We start from the raw sequence: 17,477 nt of genomic DNA, 5'->3' as shown, positions 1-17,477 counted from the left end.
CTACCTAACCAATGTCTCCTTAATTTGAAATCTACAGAACTAATCACTTCTGTGATCAGAAAAGACAAACATTTTAAGAAAATTTTAATGAGGAAAGCAGTTATTTCTAAAGAATCTCCAGGAGATACTAACATAGCAGACAGAAAAAAAAAAAAATCAATCCTAACTACCACCATAGATACAGTATGGCCCCAAACGTTAGGATTATAGCAAACACCCTGCTCTGGTCCTCAGGAAACACTGAAGGTGGACCCCAAGGGAATAAATCTTGGGGTAAAATAAAAAACATATCTGAAAGGTCCCTTCAGTAGATGAAGGTGCTAAGAACTAGGCCCCTGTTGTTGGCTGTAACAGCAAACCCAGGGCAGCTTCCTTACATACCAGCTGCAATATGTTGAGAACTTTAAGAGTTCCACATTTGGGGCATAAATGTCAAGCCCGAGGCAATGGTGAAAGCTACTCTTTACTGACAACGGATAAGCACGTGTGTTGGGGGGATGGGCCCCTACTGACCCGAGCAGTCAACACGTGAACCCACCTGCTGGAAGGTGTGGCAGCACAGCGGGCCCCATCAGAAGGGGTGTAGGTCGCCAATCTCTCCTGGTCGGCCTGAGCACCGTGTGCAGGCTGGTTGGGAGCGAGGGGTACCCCACCTTCCTTCCCAGGAACCATGAGCTTTGGGGGGAAATGGAAAAATACCGCGAATAATGGCAGTGTCAGGCAGAAGGGGATCCAGTCCTAGCATCATGGTAGCTGCTTTTGAGCTTTTCCACCACCAATGCTGCCACCAAGTGGGCAGGAAACCTTGGATCTGTGTCCTCTCTGGGACTCCACTAAGGGGAGACATGCATGGTAAGGAGTACAGAGGAAAGGAAAGAGAGGGAGAAAACACTAGAAGCCCTTCTTTCCTTTCGGAACTCTCGGAGGCCCTTCGTCTCGGAGTCACCTCTGGTCCTCTAAAGTTACAGAAGAGCTTTGCTTCAGAGCACTTAGAATGACACTGGGGTCTCAAGAGGCCCCTCAACTGCCTCAGGGCAGGGGAGGTAGCACAGGAACCCCCAGGGTCTTCCCCATCTTGAAAAATACCTGGTGAGGGTGTGTGGCGTTTAAGCCAGCAGCAAACACTACTGGGTAAGCCAGGTCAGCTGATCCAACGCCCAGGGCAGCAGGCTGATAGGAAAGGCGAGAGCTTGAGAGCTAAGCAAGAGAAAAAACAAAGAGGGGCAGAGGAAAGGAGGAGGAAAAACGAGGCAATCCTAGAGTATGACTAATGATGAAGATCGTGGAGAAGTAAGGAATAGATCCCAGCCCACATCCTCACAGTGCAGGGGGCCTGACATAAGGGTTAAAGATAGACCAGGCCATCACTTTTTAGCTAAGAAAACAGACTTGTTTGCAGTGGGATTGAGATTCCCGGGCCTGCAGCCTTCCAAAGGCCTCAAATGAGTTCCCTGCTCCCTTTTCCCAGGGACTCAGCTGTTTAGTAGGTTTCCGGCCCAGCAGATTGTGGAATATGAGCCCAGGCAGAACCTGCAGCCAGTCATTGGTTTCTCCCAGGTCATTCTATTTTCTCCTTTGTCCTTGAGGTCCCTTTGAAACAGAAGGCATCTTCTCTAATCATACCCTCTATCACCCCTCGGAATGGGAGGGTTCCTATTTATATTGAAAAAGAAAGAATGACACTCTTGGATTGTTTATTTGGAAATAAGATATAAATAACTCCATGTATTTTTTACATCAATGGCAGAGGATGGGCAAACGAGAAATCCTATTTTGGGCTGCTGTGCTATGGCTGCGTCCTGTTAAGAATCAATTACCAAGCCTCAAATAACCCCCAGAACACTTGGGGACTTTTACATAACTATACCCTGTACTTTATTTATAATTTTTAAATAAAAAGATGCCGAGGCACCTGGGTGGCTCAGTCGGTTAAGCATCCGACGTTGGCTCAGGTCATGATCTCACGATTTGTGAGTTCAGGCCCCGTGTCAGGCTCTGTGCTGACAGCTCAGAGCCTGGAGCCTGCTTCAGATTCTGTGTCTCCCTCTCTCTCTCTGTCCCTCCCCCGCTCGCGCTCACTCTGTCAAAAATAAATACACATTAAAAAATTTTTCAAATAAAAAGATGCCATCTGCTTATATCCCCTTCTCCCAGTATGGACTCACTTGATGGGAAAAGGCCAGTCCTGCCATGGGGACCCTCAGAGTGTCCGTCACCACAGGAGTAGGGGTCTGAAAATGTGCCTTTGTGACAGTAAACACACACTGTGCACAGATACACACAGAGACAGGAGAAACAAAAAGAAAAAAGAAAAGGGACTTGAGAAAGAAGTGAAAAAAACTCTGGAAGGGGCGGCAGCAACAGGGGCTGAAATGCACACTGGAAGTCAGGAATGAAGTGGGGAGAAAGCTGCATGGATGCCTTCCTAAAAGGGCAGCCTGGAAGGGTCTGAAGAAGAGACATTTGTCCCAAGGGGCTCCACTGCATGCTTGTCTCCTTGATGAGCAGGTGGAAAACAAAGTTGAGTCAAGCTGGTTTGACTTGGCAAAACAGGGAAACCTGCACCAAGCATTAGTGTGTCCTTAGTCAAAAGCAGGTGGAAGGGTGTTAGAGAGTGGTCTCCAGCAGGAAGGGCCCAAGAGCAGGTGCAAGGCATGCTGAGGATGAATGAAGATGTTGAGGTTATAATGCTAGACTGAAGGCCTTTTGCTGGGGACCCAGGATCTGCAGGGTCAGGTTGAAACAACTGACATTTGTTGGCTGGAACTTGAAGATGCTCAGGTACCCACCTGCATACTTTACTATACCATCCCAGGCAGGATAAATGGGTGTGTACAGGTGTTGGCGTGTGTGTGTGTGTGTGTGTGTGTGTGCGTGTGTGTGTGTGTTTTACAGCCCCAGATGGTGAAGGACAACTTGATGCAGTAAAAGCTGGAGCACTTTCAAAACTCTTAGATTTCAAAGCTAATTATGATTATTTCGGGTCTTGCTGTTCCATGTCTTACCAATTAGCTAGTCAGTGCTTAGAACTGAAGGTTGGACCTGAAATCACAGTAGCAGGTTCAGGGTCACAACTATTTCTTGACTCAACTCTGTGCCCACATGACACAATGGTCCTTATTTTGTGGGGAAAACAAACACCACATTAACATGCATTTACTGGACTCTAGCAAAAAGCTAGAAGTTGTTGAACAATGACGCAATTCCCTAGGCTAAATCAAGGAAGAAACCATTTCAACACTTACAGGAATGAGACCTGCTGGCAAAGGATTTTCTCTCTCTGTTCTACCATTAAGGTTCAAAATGAATACTGCTGCACCAAACCGTACCAGCCTTGACTAGAGGTACTCAGAGGGTAGTGACAGGGCTCACCCATGGGATGCTCAGTGTTGATAAGAACTTGGCATGATCTACTTTCAAACTGTGACAAGACACAGCAGGCAACTGATACCATGAGAAAGATAGGCTCCTCTTACGTAGGTCAACCAACCGTGCAAACATGAGATCAGGAACTACTTAACTTCCCCTTACTTTTGGGGTCGGGTCAAATTTCCACTGTATCCAAGAAAGACAAACTGATTTGTTAAGACCCAACCTCACCATCTTATCTCCCAAGTCACAATTTCATTTACTGTTTATGAATTTATCACTTGTACAATAAAACTTCAATGAACACCAAACTTGACATATTCACATTTTGATTATCTAAAAAATAATCTACTTCCATTAATGTGCTCTAGTGGGCCTTCCCCTCTTTTGTGGTCTGTATTGCTCTATGTCAGTAAGTGTTCCAGAAGCTACCCTCTCCCAGAGCAAAGGTGACACTCATGCCTACATACATTTATGGGGGAGGGGGAAGGGAGTAACAGTTCTCACCCCCCCCCCAAACTTAACTGTCTAGGCAGCTTTACAAGAACCTCCTTAGCTCTAAATTGGAACAGCAGAAATAGTAGTGAGCCATGGATTCCATAATTTCCTTTACAAAAGACATTAATCTAGCTTTTGTGTCTAACTTCTGCTTTTGAAACAGATCAGAACCATAATTTTAATCCAGTATCTCCTAAAAACTTAGAATGAAATAAATTTAAATATTTTCTTTCTTTTTTTATTTTTTTTGAGAGAGAGAGAGAGAGGGCGAGCAGAGGAGGGGCAGAGGGAGAGACAGAATCTTAAGCAGGTTCCACACCTAGCGCTTCTAAATATTTTAATTAAAAAACACAGGGGGTCCCTGAGTGGCTCAGTCAGTTAAGCGTCTGACTTCAGTACAGGTCACTATCTCACGGTTTCTGAGTTCAAGCTTCACATCAGGCTATGTGCTGTCAGCACGGAGCCTACTTTGAATCCTCTGTCTCCCTCTCTCTGCCCCTCCCTGGCTCACATGCTCTCTCTCTCTCTCTCAAAAATAAATACACATTAAAAAAAGAATGGTTTCCAAAAAAACCCACAGAAAATAAAAATTTATGTATGGGTAGTGAATTAATTTGTTGGGCTTCCCAAATAAAATGGTGAAAGGCAGAGGTGCCTGGGTGGCTTAGTCAGTTGAGTGTCCAACTCTTGATTTCAGTTCAGGTCATGATCTCACGGTTGTGGGATCAAGCTATGCATGAGCACTCCATGCTCAGCATGGAGACTGCTTGAGATTTTCTTTCTCTCCCTCTGCGCCTCCCCCCCACTTGTGTGCTCTCCCTCTAAGAAAACAAACAAATAAACAAAACCCTAAAGATTTCAATCAATAAAGTGTAAAATAAAAAAAATGGTGAAAGGGGATAATCTGGGACTAATTCAGAGGAACACAGAACTGAATTAGGTCTAGAAGTAAGTGTCTAACGTGAGAGTCAGAGAGGAGAGGAGTGACAGAGACGAAGAGAAGGCAGACCAGCTAGTTGCAAAGCCATGAGGTGGGAGATGGATGAGTCGGGGTGGAAGGGAAGAAACACACCCTGAAGTTCAGTCATCAGGCAACAAACAACTTCTTGGCTGAAGCAGACTTGTACCACATACATTATACAATAAGGCCACACAGGCATGTCCACTTGGGAAGCTGTGAACACTGGAGCCTGTGTTTCACTGAAACTGGGTTTGACTCAAGTGGAAAAGTTAATGGTTAAAAATGTTCACATAGGGGGCACCTGGGTAGCTCAGTCTGTTAAGTGTCCGACTCTTGATCTCGGCTCAGGTCATGATTTCACGGTTTGTGAGATCAGGCCCCACACTGGGCTCTGCACTGACGTGGAAGAAGACCCTGCTTGGGATTCTCTTTCTTCCTCTCTCTCTGCCCCTCCACCGTGCTCATGCTCTTTCTCTCAAAAAAAATAAACATTTAACAACAACACCACAAATGTACAGATAAAGAATGCAGATAGCCAGAAATTTGTGTCAACCGTTGCAAAAACTGACCTGCTGGCTTCTTACTGGCATTTTATGCTAAATAGTTATTGGCTTTTTCTGTGCTCTTTCCATTATTAGGAACCATATTTATCACTTCAAAAGTGAACTGGCTACCAAATCAACAAGTGTAGGGTAGAATATCTCTCTGGTATTGGAGTGCATTTGGAATCCTGTGACTAATTTTCTAAGGAATTTTAAGATGTCTCCAGGAAAGTAAAGGTTATGTGTAATCTTGCAGGTTACGAATGGTTATAGATCAGAAACACTGAAATATTACCTGCTGGATAAGAAGGCTCTCCCTCACCTCTCAAAGTAATCCTCTAGAAACAATCACCACCACCACCAAAAGAGGCTGTATCTAAATTCCGACACCATTTCATAAGGCCCATATATGTACCAACTACAGCTACCCCAGAACCTGTTTCCCCCTACCTGGGAAGGAGGGGAGGTGGAGAAAGAGGTGGTACACACTTCTTGAGAATCTTCCACAGAAGGATATGTTCCTCCAGTGTCCTCACCAGCAGTTCTATGACGGGAGAAATAAATCATGAATTTTATTGTGATGGCAGTTGATTTTGGAAAGGATACAAAGGGAGGTTAGATATGGATGCAACAGTGACAAGAACTGTTTCAGGCGGAGCTCACTCTGGCAAGAGAGACCATAATGTTGAGTCCTTGATAATTTCAAATATTTAGAGGTTGACCAAGCTTTTTATTTTTAACCCAAACACCTTACCTGACATATCATTTGAGAATATTTTCTTAAGCCTGACCAGTGTGGGGCCAAAGAATTGTTAGCAACAGAGATGCAGTGAAACAAAAGTCTAGACTCAAAAGACAAACTTATCCAACTTCAAGAGTCCTTCACATAAAGGCAGTATCCTTCCTGATACACATCTGTTCCAACCTCTATAGAATTCTGTTTTCTGGGATGTAGGCCTGAAGAATTTGATTCTAATGTATAACTGAACTGTGCCAATGATGACCAGAAAACCATTTAATTTGTGAAGGACATTCTGTTAATTACTGCCACTTTTGTAGTCTCTAAGGAAAATCAAATTGAAAGTCAAATCACTGCCATCAAAATCCAAAATGTCCAAGAATTTTTCTGAGATAGTCTGTATATTCCAAGTCTTGATGTGCCTTACAGGTAGCAGCAAGAAGGGAAGCTAACTGCTCCATTTCTCTCCATGTGGGGTTTCCATCACTGCCTCTGCCCACTAATGAATGCTGATGAAGGTGCGCTATGTACCTGCAAGATGAATACTTCTCCTTAGCTGCAGTTTGGGAAAGTACCTTTCACATTCCTCACCTGTAATTGCAGGGGTGCATGGGTGAGGAGCTGGGATACGGACGGTCCACAAAGTGATCAATGATAATCCCCATGATAGGTGGGGTCCTCTCAAATTGCCTGTAATGCAATAAGGAGATCACAATATTTGTTAGAATGCCTTGCCAGCCCCCCTGAAGTTTTCAGAGGACCCCTCACCTTATAGCTATAGGTAGGAACCATCAGAGCCTTACCTATTGTATCCCTAAATATAAACCACAACTCTACATTAGTGGCTCTGACACGCTCAGATTCTCCAATCAGGAACCTGGGCTCTCTCTCGATTTTATTCTTCAGAAGGGGACTGATTTCAGCAATGGCAAAGCTGAACTGTAGGCTTAGCCATGGAGTTTGGGGGAAAAACAAACTTTAATATCTTTAACATCTTTGGAAGACTCCTTTGGGTTCCAAGGCTCTTTCCTCACCTGGTAGACATAAATGCCAAGTTAATTCTGTAAGCACAAGAAAGAGTGATGGTGCCCACAGGGGTGCCTACTGTCCCAACACGCACTGTCTGGAAACCTAGGAGAAGAAAGAAATAATTAGCTTTTCGCCACAGAATACAGAATACTGACACTGTCCCCAGTCTGTCTTTCCCTGAATCATTCAGCCTATCATACAATCTCTGGCATTATCTACTTAGTATCATGAGTGCAGCTGCCTCAATTTCTCATATATATATTTTTTTCTTTTGATTTATGTTGACCTAATATTGGAAGGGAAAACAGCATTCTATTTACAGATAAACCTACCTTCAAAGAGACAAAACAACTGTTTGTCCTAAAGTTTGAGCAAATCCTAACCAACCTGGCCCAAATATGTCATGTGCCCAGTGAGACAGTAAAGGGCCCTCAGGGTTTGTCACACAAACACCTTAGTTTACGTAGGTGCAGAAGTAACTGCACTTCTATTCATGTTCCTATCCAGAACTAAGTACAGAAAAGAGGTGGGGACTTGCAGGCAATACTTCCAACAAAGCTTTCTGGTTTTCTTGGTTTCATTTCCAGTTTTTCAAAATTGCTTATGCTCATCAGAAACATTTAACATGCTTATAGAAAATTAGGAAAACAGACAATAGTATAAAGAGTAAGAAAGAATACTGAGTTACTAGAACTTGGGGGAAAATCATTCATTCATTCCCTGGCAACTCTTTGGACTACCTCCATGTTTTTTCCTTACTCATATCACACATACTAAAATCACAAGCTACGTATTATTACAGGCAGCATCCAAACCCATCTCTGAAGTCAGAAGGGCTCTGAACACTACAAGTGTTTTTCACCCTTGATACATACCTTCTCCTAAACCATTCAGCTGAACTTCCCCAAAATATATCCTTAGGAAAGAAAGAAAAGGAAATGATTCTTTATTCTAAGGGCCTCTATAGCCAGAACACCTAGAAACAAAACAAACAGAACAAACCCTCCCTTTCTTATTTTCACGAACACCTCTCTTAATGGAGCAATAATATTACTGTTTCAATAAAGCTGCAGGCATAGGAATGTAAACGGACAGAACTGGTTAAGAAATGAGAAAAATAGGGGTGCCTGGGTGTCTCAGTCAGTTAAGCATTTGACTTCAGCTCAGGTCATGATCTCACAGCTCCGCTTGTGGGTTCAAGCCCCGTGTTGGGCTCTGTGCTGACAGCTCAGAGCTTGGATCCTTCTTCAGATTCTCTGTCTCCATCTCTCTCTGCCCCCTCTCCTGCTTGTGCTCTGTCTCTCTCTCAAAAATAAATAAATATTAAAAAAAAAAAGAAATGAGGAAAATAATAAATTGAGTCTGCAATTTCAGTTTCTTCTTCCTGTTCCTGCAATGTACTTTTTAAAAAATTTTAAAGTGTTGGGGCACCTGGGTGGCTCAGTTGGTTGAGTGTCCGACTTCCACTAGGGTCATGATCTCACCGTTCATGAGTTCGAGCTCCGCATCAGGCTCTGAGCTAAGAGCTCAGAGCCTGGAGCCTGCTTCGTATTCTGTGTCTCCCTCTCTCTCTGCTCCTCCCCTGCTCACACGCTGTCTCTCTCTCAAAAATAAATAAAGATTAAAAAAAAATTTTTTTTAAATTTTGAAGTGTTTATTTTATTTTTGAGAGAGTGACAGAGCATGAGCAGAGATCTCACTCACAGATGTGAGATCATGACCTGAGCTGAAGTCGGATGCTTAACCAACTGAGCCACCCAGGCTCCCTTCCTGCCATGTATTTTTAAAGTGTAACTACTGGGAAATAAATACTATAGAAATAAGGTTGGCAAATAGATCTGGAACTACTACTAGAAAGTACTAGACTTTTTTTTTTTTTTTTTAGGTATGTTCAGCATACAAAATTATATTAGTATCAGATGTAAATATAATGATTAAATATTTAGTTACATTACAAATTATCACAGTAAGTCTAGTTACTATCCATCACCATACAGACAGAAGCTTTTTTCCTTGTGATGAGAACACTGAAGATCTCCTTTCTTAGCAACTTTCAAATATGCAATAGAAGGTACCAGATTTTGAAGAGTGGTCTTCAATTAATGGGCGTTCTCCATGCTTGTCACAAGTCATTCCAAAGTGAACACACTAGAACACCATGGGGTGCCTGGGTGGCTCAGTCAGTTAAGTGTCCAACCCTTGATTTCAGCTCAGGCCGTGATCTCATGGTTGGTAGTCCAGGCCTCGCACTGGGCTCTGTATTGTCAGTGCTTCAGATCTTCTGTCTTCCTTTCACTCTGCCCTTCCCCAGCTCACACAATCTCTCTCTCTCTCAAAAATAAATAAACTTAAAAAAATTAGGAAATCTTTTCCACTGTAGAATAATTACATAAGACTATTCTGAAAATATAAAGATAGAAGCACAGCAGAACCTTTCTTTGAATTGCCCTGGGAAGGCCTATCTATATTAGCTAAAAGTGTGAGCTATAAAACATTACAAACTATACTACATAACATTATATTTTTCAAGTAATGTTAAAAATTAAACACAGACATGGCAGTTTGTTCAATTAAACGCTAAGCTCTAACAATGTATAAAGCCCTATGGTTAGGTGTTAGGCATGAGATAAGGAGAATGTAGGGATGAGATTCAGGATAAATCTGAAGCCTAGGACTCACAAATTATAATCTGTAATGGGAGAAAAGAAATGTATATAAATATCTGAAATACATGCACCAAAGTGACAGATACCATAAAACAGGGGTCAGCAAACTTTCATTAAAAGGAGCATATATTTTAGGCTTGTGGGCCATATAGTCTGAAGCAGACTACTCAGCTTTGCTGTTGTCCTGCAAAAGTAGCCACTGATAATACACAAATGAAAGGGGTGGCTGGGTTCTAAAATAACTTTTATTTTGCAGTACCTGGCTGGCTCAGGTGAATCTTGGGGTCATGAGTTCGAGCCCCATGTTGAGTCTTTTGTAGAGATTAAAAAAAAAAAAAAAAAAACAACTTAAAAAAATAATAAAATAACTTTATAAAAACAAACAGATGGTCTGCTGCCCACAGTTTGCTGATTCCTGCCATAAAGTAATACAGGAATGATGTCAATGAAATGCTGCAAACATATTTTGCTAGTAACCTTCTAATAAAAAAATATTCAGTACCCATTTGGGGGCACCTGGGTGGTTCAGTCAGTTAAGCATCTGATTCTTGATTTTGGCTCAGGTCATGAGCTCACTGTTGTGGGGTCACGCCCTATGTTAGCTCCCCCGCTGGGCATGGAGGCTGCTTGGAATTCTTTCTCTCCCTCTCCCTTAGCCCCTCCCTGCCTGTGTTCTGGCTCTCTCAAAAACAAAACAAAACAAAACAAAACAAACCCTAAAAAAAAACCACACACACACACACACACACACACACACACACACACACACACCAAAAAAACCTCAATACCCATCTGAATATTGGGTACAGTGTTCTAAGTAACCTAATTATCTAACCTTTTTCTTGACTATATATTTTTTAATGTTTATTTATTTGGGGGGGGGGGCAGAGAGGCACCAACTGAGCCACCCAGATGCCCCTATTATTTTTTTCTTTTTTTTTTCTTTTTATTTTTTTATTACGTTTCTTTATTTTTGAGAGGCAGAGAGAGACAGAGCATGAATAGGGGAGGAGCAGAGAGAGAGAGAGAGACACAGAATCTGAAGCAGGCTCCAGGCTCTGAGCTGTCAGCCCAGAGCCCGACACGGGGCTCAAACCCACAAACTGTGAGATTGTGACCTGAGCTGAAGTCGGACATTCAACCGACTGAGCCACCCAGGCGCCCCCCCTATTATTTTTTTTAATGTTTATTTATTTTTGAGAGAGAGAGAGCACGCATGTACACACACGTGTGTACACACACACACACATACACACACGCACAGGGAAGAGAGAATCACAAGCAGGTTCCACTCCACACTCAGCACAGCACAGAGCCTGACGTGGGGCAGGGCTCCATCTCACAACCTCAACAAGATCACAACCTGAGCTGATATCCCCAGTCAGATGCTTAACTGACTGAGCCACCCACATGCCCCCTGGCTATATTCTTTATACCATTCAGATGCTGAGTAAAAATTTTTTTCACAGATAGTAGACAATAATTTAATTCAGTCTTGATGAACAACAAATTCAGAATGAATTCTTATAATGATGTAATTCTAAACTGACATGATCAAATCTGTAGGGCCAGGGAAAAAATGATAATATAGCTTAAAATAAAGAAAAGGCTATTATTCTTTAATGATATAAGACTATACTGTCACCCTGGGTTTTTTAATTCTTTTTATGTTTATTTATTTTTGAGAGAGAGACAGAGCACGAGCAGAGGAGGGGCAGAGAGAGAGGGAGACACAGAATCTGAAGCAACTCCAGGCTCTGAGCTGTCAGCACAGAGCCTGACGCGGAGCTCAAACTCATGGACAGTGAGATCATGACCTGAGCTGAAATTGGACGCTTAACTGACTGAGCCACCCAGGTGCCCCTACCCTGTTAAAAACAGTATAAAAAGGGAGAAAAAAATAGACAATTCTACATCTGAGACCACCGATTTCTCTATGGTTTAAACTATAGTTATCGGTATCCAAACGCACTCATAAATGATAAACTGTAAGCAATAAATACTGTATTACTGCAGAGACACAGACTAAAGGAAGACTTTAAACACTGGTAATGAAAAGGACTAGGAGTCCTAGTTAACTAAGCTGATAACTAGTAGTGTAGTATGGCTACTTACAAAAGAACCAAAGTGAAGAGGGCTTAGCATAAGAGTTAGAAAGTGATCTGTTATATTTGACTAAAAGTCCAGTAATTTTCAAATGGAATACTCAACCTGAAACTTGGGAAGACTACAGAGAAGACAACAAAAATATTTTAAAGATGTTAAAAATAAACACAAGTATGATTGCTAGATTACTGCTAAGAAAATTACAGAATGACTTGATAACTATTCTCAGGTAGTAAATTGTTTCAACGTAACTAGTTAAGTCTCTAATCCTTAGTCCTTCCATCCTGCTATACTAATTTCTCCTCACAATCAGCTCTATACATATAAGCCAAAGGCTTACAAATGGCTCATTACTAATATGCCAAAAGAGTCTTGGGTGATTTGGGAACTCCTGGCTTTCCATGCTCTGCTCTCACACTTTCCTACTTACCCGGTTTACCACCACTCAGGTCCATCTGACAACCTGAGTACAGCTCAGATCCCATCCCCCACTTCTATGCCTTGCTATCTTTTGCCCTCCTTACCTGGAATGATCATTCTCTCTCAGTTCTACCAGCTGAAATTCTCTCTGCTTCAAGGTCTAGCTTGAATGCCACTTTCTCCAGGAAGCCTGTCTGGTTTCTCCCACCTGGAACAAACTTTCCCTCCTTGTGTTCACCTAGTACTTTTTTCCTGATACTGCTATGTAGTTTTCCAATCCTGCTTTTTATTAAAAAGCTGTTTCCCCATTAGATTAGAAACACCTATAGGGCAGGGCATCTGTATAATTCTTCCTTGGGCCTAGCACAATGCTTGCATTAAAAAGGCACTCAATAGGGGCGCCTGGGTGGCTTGGTCGGTTAAGCGTCCGACTTGGGCTCAGGTCATGATCTCACGGTCCGTGAGTTCGAGCCCCGTGTCGGGCTCTGTGCTGACAGCTCAGAGCCTGGAGCCTGTTTCAGATTCTGTGTCTCCCTCTCTCTCTGCCCCTCCCCTGTTCATGCTCTGTCTCTCTCTGTCTCAAAAATAAAATAAAAACGTTAAAAAAAAAAAAATGTTTAAAAGGCACTCAATAAATATGTGTTGAGGTGAACTACCAAGGGAAATACTCTCAGAACTATTGATGAGTTCTTTATATCCACAGACAACTAATTAAAAACAAATTGAAAAAAACCAAATTGAATTGGCAGGCTGTTAGACAAAATTTAATTTAATTCCAAAATGTAGAAGGCTGTGGAATCTTCCCAGGATAGCCTGTTTTAAAGTCTTACGCTCCTTTTTCAGCTTTGAGATGTGCATCAGTAGAACCGCAAAATCTACTCCACAGGACTCATGACTGCGCACAGACAAAAGGACCAAGAACCTGGTAGCTTCAGAAAACGGAGCTTCACAAAAGAGGAGGGATAGATAATCATAGTAAAGCTATAGCATCAACTATCCAAGAAACCATCTATTCAAAATTAATCACAGAATACCCATATGCTGGTCAGACAATGTGCAAAGTGACAAAGCTAATGAGTGAATCGAGAAGGTGAGCAGCTATGTTGTTTACCTGTACAATATGACATATTCATGCCCCTGTTTTCTGGAGAGTCTGTAAGCCGGTGTGACCCTAGTTATGGCAAGGAGGGACTTCAGCAGCAGTGACAGTCTGTTGTACACCGTGTAGGAAACTTTAATCTCTTTATCACACCTGAGAAACACACAGACACTATCAGCATTCACCTATTCAACTAACATAAAACCAAGAAATGCACAGACACAGAGGTGTTAGTTATGTTCTGTCTAGTGACTGAGATTAACCTGCTAGTATTATTCATAAATTCTGACAGAATATAACCTGCTTTGCAGTCCAAATATACCTTTCACAGAAGATTGCAGTCAACAAAGACATTTGCAAATTAAGCATGGGAACTGTGTAAGATGAAATTTATCATTAAAATATGTTCTGAACTAAAAGTGCAATTAGAGTTCTATCAGTTTATCAACAGATTATTGATGTAAGCAAAAGTTTTTACTTTCTCATACTCTAGAACTAGGCAGATAGACCTCAAAAGGCACCTACTATATTTCTTTCTCGATTTGAAGCAGTTATCTAAGAAATAAAGCTACAGACTTAAAAAAAGTAATTCAACACTGCAATTATACTATTGAAGGTACAAACAATTTCAATATGCTATCTTATGAGCTATCTACCTCTATACATCTAATAGGAATCTGGAGAAAAGTGTGTTTGGTATTAAAATTTTGGACTATAACCTGTCAACTGCTTTCTATTTAAGAAAGAAAAATAATGCCCACACCCCACATACTTATTAAGATTTTTCTTTTGATGTGTTGCTATTTCCTCAATTTTCCTATATACTGTTCTAGAAAACTAAAGCTTCAGGCAGGAAGCAAACTAATCTTCCTTGAAAGAAGAAAATGGAAAAGGAAAATAACAGGCATTTCCAATCCATGACCAACACAGGGTGTAAAAAAGGAGTAGGGAAGGGAAATCTGCCACACAGAAAAAAAGACAAAACAGAGCAGTCATGTTACAAGAGTTCGCAAGGGATTTAATCAGAGAACTAGCTGTACTCTGGGAAAACAACAAATCTTTTTGAGCCTTTGCTCTGCTCCTTTCCCTGTGGTGTCTGAGTCTGGCCGGACTGACCTCCCTCTGAAGGTCATCTCTGTGCCTGGGCTGGAAGCCAAGCATGAGGCAAACTGTACCAAAGAGCTATTGGCTTTGTTAAGTGGGAAGAACACCCTCCAAAACTGATAACAAAGCCCTGCTTTTCACATGATGTCATCTGTTTTATTCTCAGCTACCGCAACCACGGACCCTAAAACAGAGTACTTACTTTTCATTCATTTCAAGACACCAAATTTCTAGCTCCATGGAATCGCCCTGTGGATGGGACATTGAAAGATATTTCAGTTTTATTTGGTTTTTTAAAATTATTTACTTATTACAAAGCACTATACAGTCACTATAAAAATGTGGAAAATATAAATAAAGCAAAAAAAAAAAAAATCAATTTATAATCTAATCAGCTACTTTAATAAATGATGTGAGGGGCTCCTGGCTGGCTCAGTTGGAAGAGCATGTAGCTCTTGATCTTGGGTGTAGAAATTACTTAAACAAATAAACTTAAAAAATAACGTGAGATTATACTATATATGCTATTTTTATCATTTTTATTAATAAATGTAACATGAAATTTCCCTATAATTAAAAATTCCATACCATTTTTAATGGCTGCATAGTATTCCACCATATGAGCATCATTTCATCAAATCAGTCCCCCTGTACGTGGACATAGAAGTTATTTCTAATCTTTCGCTATTACAGACAAAACTGTGATAAATATCCTTGAGACTAAAACTTTGTCCTCACCCTGAATTAGTTTCTTAAGGCAAATTTTCAGAATTAGCGCTGTTAAAGAGTATTCTTTTTTTTTTTTTTTAATGTTTATTTATTTTGAGAGAGGGAGGGTGAGCAGGGGAGGAGCAGAGAGAAAGAGAGAATCCCAAGTAGGCTTCTTGTTACCAGTGTACAGCCTGATGCAGGGTTTGATCCCTGAACTGTGAGATCATGATACGAGCCAAAATCAAGAGTTGGACACTCAACCAACTAACCCACCCAGGTGCCCCAAGAGTATTTATGCTTCTAAGACTTTTGTTATGTATGTCCAAATTGCTCTTCAGAAAGGCCAATACTTCAAATGATGGAGACAGCCTTTCCCTCCAATTCTACAGGGGATATTTTTAGGTGACGCCCACAGTTAAGGAATACCTTAACAAGCTGCTTGCTTAAAAATCTTTTTAGCTGTGTAATGTCTTCAGCCAAACTGTTCAGTCTTTCTCTGGTACTCTGAACAGACTTAGCCTAGTGGGTGGGAAAGAAAAACAGACTAAAGCCAGAATCCCTCAACCCTGTAACACTCTTGTGTGCCACTCAGTGAGAAGAATAGTCACACACTTTTGAAGACAAGTAACCTTATTACCAATCAACTGGAAGAGAGCTATTCTTTTAGGTTTGGGAGTAAGCTTAGGTTAGTTTGTGGAATAGCGAACTTGTTCTAGATCAAACTGAAATATGTACCCTTAATATATCCTTTTCATCATACTGTCGTTTTTAAATGGCATGATAAATTTTGAATTCCCCTGCTCCCCAAAATCAAGGGATGGCTAACTAGTCGGAAGTATCCAAAACAAGTTGATGCAGTTTGTCTAGGATGATCAGAACATTTTATACTCAGATTGTACCTGGAAAAGGAAAATAATTCTTCTAGAGATTCCTTTAGGACTCGCTATGGATCACTAAGGAAAATAATTCATAGTACAAACTGGCAATTCAACGAAGAATAGGAAGTTTTGTTTTTGTGGGGTGCTAAAGTTTCCATGGAATAAGTACTAACATCATTCATTCAACAAAATTCATGGAGAGGCTACTATGGGCCATCCCAGGCACTGTGCTAGGCATACATAAGAGATGATTTAGTTACATCCTGCTTCATTTCAAAAAGAATTTAAGGGGTACCTGGGTGGCTCAGTCAGTTAAGTGTCCGACTTCAGCTCAGATCATGATCTCATGGTTCATGGGTTCAGGCCCCACATCAGGCTCTGTGCTGACAGCTTGGAGCCTAGAGCCTGCTTCAGGTTCTGTGTCTCCCTCGCTCTCTGCCCCTCCCCCACTCACATTCTGTCTGTCTCTCTTAAAAATAAATAAACATTAAAAAAAAAAAGAATTTGAAGAACTACAAAGATAAATAAGATGTGGTATAACCACTGACCTCAAGAATAAAAGTGTTTGTAAAGTATGAACAGGAACATGTAATGATCACCTACTTTATGTTAGTTAGGCACTTTATAAATAAGTATTAAGTGAGAAAATAGGGGCACCTGGGTAGCTCAGTCGGTTACGCATCTGCTCTTGATTTCGCCTCAAGTCATGATCTAACAGTTAGTGGGGTCGAGCCCTCATTGGACTCTGCACTGATAGCATGGAGCCTGCTTGGGATCCTCTCTCTCCCTTTCTCTCTGCCCCTACCTCATGCACATGCACATATGCTCTCTCTCTCAAAATATAAATCAATCAATCAATCAATCAATCAAATAACATAGCCTTGTAAGACTATGAAGTGTCATGTTAGTTTGGTGGTGTTGGTGGGGATGGAGTTAAGTAATTTGGCCAAAGTCACTCAGCTAGGATCTGAACTTGTGTCTGTGTAGCTCTAAACTCCAATTGCCTTTTATTATACCATGCAGCTTCACAATCTTATAGTGGAAATAGATGAATAAACATACTAGTAACAATATCTGCCTCGATCCTGGTGTGAAATAAGGTAAAATCACAACACACCAGGAAAAAAAAACCTAGAAAAATCACAATACATCAAGTTATACTTTAGGATCAATGTAAATAAAACACATAGGAAGTCTAAAAAAAGTAGTTACCTCTCCCCCAAGAATCGGGGGGATTTTCAAGAGCATGTGAGTCTTAAAAGATAAGTAAAAACATTTCATCTATAGAGGATATATATGAAGGACAAAGAGCCTACTCCAAGTGTTTGGGAGAATAAGTAAAAAAAGCATGACCT

At 41.2% G+C, this 17,477-nt stretch overlaps 1 protein-coding gene across 11 annotated transcripts in view; it reads right to left on the bottom strand.

Annotated features, from left to right (window-relative positions):
• The window catches only part of ATG13 (autophagy related 13), a 50,985-nt gene that overhangs the window by 4,705 nt on the left and 28,803 nt on the right, over positions 1-17,477 (bottom strand). For 5 of the 11 annotated variants that reach the window (XM_042906756.1, XM_042906755.1, XM_042906754.1 and 2 more), the window contains exons 5-13: positions 14,736-14,782; positions 13,442-13,582; positions 8,014-8,054; positions 7,144-7,240; positions 6,701-6,799; positions 5,821-5,914; positions 2,166-2,264; positions 1,087-1,197; positions 539-675 (exon numbers count right to left, since the gene is read on the bottom strand). In XM_042906756.1, coding sequence (XP_042762690.1) covers positions 539-675; positions 1,087-1,197; positions 2,166-2,264; positions 5,821-5,914; positions 6,701-6,799; positions 7,144-7,240; positions 8,014-8,054; positions 13,442-13,582; positions 14,736-14,782 — 866 coding nt within the window. The remainder of the gene's footprint in view (positions 1-538; positions 676-1,086; positions 1,198-2,165; positions 2,265-5,820; positions 5,915-6,700; positions 6,800-7,143; positions 7,241-8,013; positions 8,055-13,441; positions 13,583-14,735; positions 14,783-17,477) is intronic. The other 6 variants (XM_042906760.1, XM_042906762.1, XM_042906763.1 and 3 more) reach the window with 4 other exon arrangements.

This window comes from Panthera leo, chromosome D1 (assembly GCF_018350215.1).
Source record: "Panthera leo isolate Ple1 chromosome D1, P.leo_Ple1_pat1.1, whole genome shotgun sequence".
NCBI classification, from domain to species: Eukaryota; Metazoa; Chordata; class Mammalia; order Carnivora; family Felidae; genus Panthera; species Panthera leo.
Note: the sequence above shows the minus strand (reverse complement) of the source record. Positions and strands in the feature narration are given on the sequence as shown.